Source organism: Passer montanus, unplaced genomic scaffold (assembly GCF_014805655.1).
Source record: "Passer montanus isolate IOZ18808 unplaced genomic scaffold, ASM1480565v1 scaffold766, whole genome shotgun sequence".
NCBI lineage: Eukaryota > Metazoa > Chordata > Aves > Passeriformes > Passeridae > Passer > Passer montanus.
Window position 1 is genome coordinate 1 of NW_024372880.1, and position 4699 is coordinate 4699.

Here is a 4699-nt window from a genome sequence, read left to right on the forward strand (position 1 = left end):
AATGTGGGCTGGGACCCCAAAAATCCCCCCAAAAATGGGACATTCCTACAAAAATCGGGAAATTCCAGCCCAAAATCAGCTAATTGCAGCCCAAAATCCACCCCATTCCCACCCCTGGAGGAGTGCCACATCTCCGAGGTCACCCCAGGTGAGGGGCGCCCCGAAAACGGCGCCAGGACCCAAAAAACCCCAAAAAAATGGGATATTCCTACAAAAATCGGCAAATTTCACCTTAAAATCGGCAAATTCCGCCCCAAAATCGGCAAATTCCAGCCCAAAATCCACCCCATGCCCACCCCTGGAGGAGTGCCACATCTCCGAGGTCACCCCAGGTGAGGGGCGCCCCGAAAACGGCGCTAGGACCCAAAAAAACCCCAAAAAATGGGATATTCCTACAAAAATTCACAAATTCCAGCCCAAAATCGGCAAATTCCAGCCCAAAATCGGCAAATTCCAGCCCAAAATGCTCCATCTGTGGTGGCTCTGGGTGGTGCCACATCTCTGAGATCACCCCAGGTGAGGAACGCCCCAAAATGTGGGCTGGGACCCCAAAAATCCCCCAAAAAATGGGATATTCCTACAAAAAATGGCAAATTCCACCTTAAAATCGGCAAATTCCAGCCCAAAATCGGCAAATTCTGCCCCAAAATCCACCCCATGCCCACCCCTGGAGGAGTGCCACATCTCCGAGGTCACCCCAGGTGAGGGCCGCCCCGAAAACGGCGCCAGGACCCAAAAAAACCCCAAAAAAATGGGATATTCCTACAAAAATTCACAAATTCCAGCCCAAAATCGGCAAATTCCAGCCCAAAATCTGCTCCATTCCCATAAAATCCTGCCCTGTTCCCACCCCTGGAGGAGTGCCACATCTCCGAGGTCACCCCAGGTGAGGGACACCCCAAAACCTGGGCTGGGACCCCACAAATTCCCCAAAAAATGGGATATTCCTACAAAAATCAGCACATTACAGCTTAAAATCGGCAAATTCCTCCCCAAAATCAGCAAATTTCACCCCAAAATCTGCAAATCCCACCCCAAAATCTGCCCCATTCCCACAAAAATGGGGTTCAGGGATAATTTTGGGGGTTCAGGGATAATTTTGGGGTCCATTTCCCCAGACAAATACACCCACAGGAATTTGAGATCTTTGGAGTTTCAGGGATAATTTTGGGGGTTTGGGGATAATTTTGGGATCTCAGGTTTAATTTTGGGATCTCTTTTCCCCAGACAAATACGCCCACAGGAATTTGAGATCTCTGGAGTTTCAGGGATAATTTTGGGGGTTCAGGGATAATTTTGGGATCTCAGGTTTAATTTTGGGGTCCATTTCCCCAGACAAATACGCCCACAGGAATTTGGGATCTCCGGAGTTTCAGGGATAATTTTGGGATCTCAGGTTTAATTTTGGGATCCATTTCCCCAGACAAATACGCCGTGCGCTTCATCCCGCGGGAGAACGGCGTCTACTCCATCGACGTGAAGTTCGAGGGCTCCCACATCCCCGGGAGCCCCTTCAAGGTCCGGGTGGGGGAGCCAGGCCAGGCCGGGGATCCGGGCCTGGTCTCGGCCTACGGGCCCGGCCTGGAGGGCGGCACCACAGGTACGGAATGTGAGGGGAAAAATTGGAAATTTTGGGGAAAAATGGGAATTTAGGGGATGAGGGAGTGGGCAAGCACCAGAGGTACCCGAAATTTTTGGTAAAAAATGGGAATTTTGGAGGGATCTGAGACAGGCTGGGAATCCAGGCCTGGTCTTGGCCTACAGGACTGGCCTGGAGGGCGGCACCACAGGTATGGAATTTGAGGGGAAAAATTGGGAATTTTGGGAAAAAATGGGAATTTAGGGGATGAGGGAGTGGAGGGGACAGAATAGGGGCAGAATTTTCTGGAAAAAACGGGAATTTGGGAGGGATCTGGAACAGGCCAGGAGTCCAGGCCTGGTCTCAGCCTACAGGCCCGACCTGGAGGGCAGCACCGCAAGTACGGAATTTTGAGGGAAAAAATTGGGAATTCTGGGAAAACATGGGAATTTAGGGGATGAGGAAGTGGAGGGGAACCAGAGATACCAGGAATTTGGGGGGAAAAAATGGGAATTTTAGAGAAAAAAATGGGAGTTTGGGAGGGATCTGAGACAGGCCAGGGATCCGGGCCTGGTCTCGGCCTACGGGCCCGGCCTGGAGGGAGGCACCACAGGTACGGAATGTGAGGGGAAAAATTGGGAATTTTGCGAAAAAATGGGAATTTAGGGGGTGAGGGAGTGTAGAAGAGTAGAACAGGGGCAGAATTTTCTGGGAAAAGCGGGAATTTGGGAGGGATCTGAGACAGGCCAGGGATCCAGGCCTGGTCTCGGCCTACGGGCCCGGCCTGGAGGGAGGCACCACAGGTACAGAATGTGAGGGGAAAAAAATAGAATTTTGGGGAAAAACTCAGAATTTGGGAGATTATGGGGCTGGGGGCACTACAGGTACTGGGAATTTGGGGGGAAACCCCCCCGGGACCCCCCAAATTCTCGGACGCCTCCAAGGTGGTGGCCAAAGGCCTGGGGCTCACCAAGGCCTTCGTGGGCCAGAAGAATTCCTTCAGCGTGGACTGCAGCAAGGCCGGTGCGTGGGCCGGAATCGCCTGGGGGGGCCCAAAACACCCAAAAATCAGCTGGGGTGGGCCAAAAATCAGCTGGGGTGGGGCCAAAATGGGCCAAAATCAGCTGGGGTGGGCAAAAATCACCCAAAATCAGCTGGGGTGGGGCCAAAATGGGCCAAAATCAGCTGGGGTGGGGCCAAAATGGGCCAAAATCAGCTGGGGTGGGGCCAAAATGGCCCAAAATCAGCTGGGATGGGCCCAAAATCACCCAAAATCAGCTGGGGTGGGCAAAAATGGCCCAAAATCAGCTGGGATGGGCCCAAAATCACCCAAAATCAGCTGGGATGGGCCCAAAATGGCCCAAAATCAGCTGGGGTGGGCCCAAAATGGCCCAAAATCAGCTGGGATGGCCCCAAAAAAGTTCCAAATAAAATCCCAAAAAATCCCCAAAAATTCCAAATCAAATCCTAAAGAAACCTGGAAAAAAATCCCAAAAAATCCCCAAAAATGCAGAATTTTTCTGTTTTCTCCTCAGGCACGAACATGCTGCTGGTGGGCGTGCAGGGCCCGCGCAGCCCCTGTGAACCCTTAAATAATCCCCAAAAATTCAAGAAAAATCAAAAAAAACCCCCAAAAATCCAAATAAAACCCTAAAAAAACCCCCCAAAAATCCAAATAAAATCCTAAAAAAATCCCTAAAAAACCCTAAAAAAATCAAAAAAAATCCAGAAAAATTTTAAGAAAATTCCCAAAAAATCCAAATAAAATCCTAAAAAAATCCCTACAAAACCCTAAAAAAATCCCAAAAAATCCAGAAAAATTGAAAAAAAAATCCCAAAAAATCCAAACAAAATCCTAAAAAAAACCCCAAAAAAATCAAGAAAAAATCCAAATAAAATTCTAAAAAAAACCCCCAAAAATAAAGAAAAAATCCAAATAAAATCCTAAAAAAATCCCTAAAAAACCCTAAAAAAATCCCAAAAAATCCAGAAAAATTGAAAAAAAAATCCCAAAAAATCCAAACAAAATCCTAAAAAAAACCCCAAAAAAATCAAGAAAAAATCCAAATAAAATTCTAAAAAAAACCCCCAAAAATAAAGAAAAAATCCAAATAAAATCCTAAAAAATCTCCAAAAAATCAAGAAAAAAATCAAAAAAATCCTCAAAAAATCCAAATAAAATCCTAAAAAACCTTAAAAAAAATCGCCAAAAAACCCCAAAAAATCCACAAAAAAATCCTGAAAAACCCAAAAAAATTCCAAAAAAATCCCAAAAAAAACCCCAAAAATCCCCAAAAAAATTCCCAAAAAATCTCAAAAAAATCCCCAAAAATGCAGAATTTTTCTTTTTTGTTTGCAGGCACGAACATGCTGCTGGTGGGCGTGCAGGGCCCGCGCAGCCCCTGCGAGGAGATCGTGGTGAAGCACCTGGGCCAGCAGCTCTACAACGTGTCCTACGTGCTGCGCGAGCGCGGCGAGCACCTGCTCGTGGTGAAGTGGGGCGAGCAGCACGTGCCCAACAGCCCCTTCCGCGTCACCGTGCCCTGAGAGAGACAGAAACGGGGCAAAAACGCCCGGAATCGGGCAAATGTCACTGGGGGTGGGGGGAGAGCCATGGGAAACCCCAAAACTGGGGGAAATCACCCAAAATGGGGGAAAGTCCCCCAAAATGGGGGAAAAAGGCCCAAAAAACAGGGGGAAAATGACCCAAAATGGGGGAAAATGCCCAAAAAACAGGGGGAAAATCACCCAAAATGGGGGAAAATTGCCCAAAAAACAGGGGGAAAAGTCACCCAAAATGGGGGAAAATGCCCAAAAAACTGGGGGAAAATCCTCAAAAATGGGGGAAAATCACTGAAAATGGGGGAAAAAGGCCCAAAACGGGGGGAAAATCACCCAAAATGGGGGGAAAATCACTGAAAATGGGGGAAAAAGGCCCAAAAAACAAGGGGAAAATCACCCAAAAGGGGGGAAAAAAATCACTGAAAATGGGGGTAAAATCAGTAAAAATGGGGGTAAAATCAGTGAAAATGGGGGGAAATCCTCAAAATGGGGGAAAAGTCACTGAAAATGGGGGAAAAAATCACTGAAAATGGGGGAAATCACTAAGACTGGGGGGAA

General features: G+C 47.6%; 1 protein-coding gene across 1 annotated transcript; it reads left to right on the top strand.

The window, feature by feature from the left end:
* Window positions 1-2442: 2442 nt before the first annotated feature.
* On the top strand, window positions 2443-4242 carry LOC120512718 (filamin-B-like). The gene is made up of 2 exons (XM_039731343.1): window positions 2443-2602; window positions 3939-4242. Exons 1-2 carry the CDS (start codon window positions 2443-2445, stop codon window positions 4124-4126), a joined length of 348 nt encoding a protein of 115 aa, XP_039587277.1. The 3' UTR covers window positions 4127-4242.
* The last annotated feature ends 457 nt before the right edge of the window (window positions 4243-4699 follow it).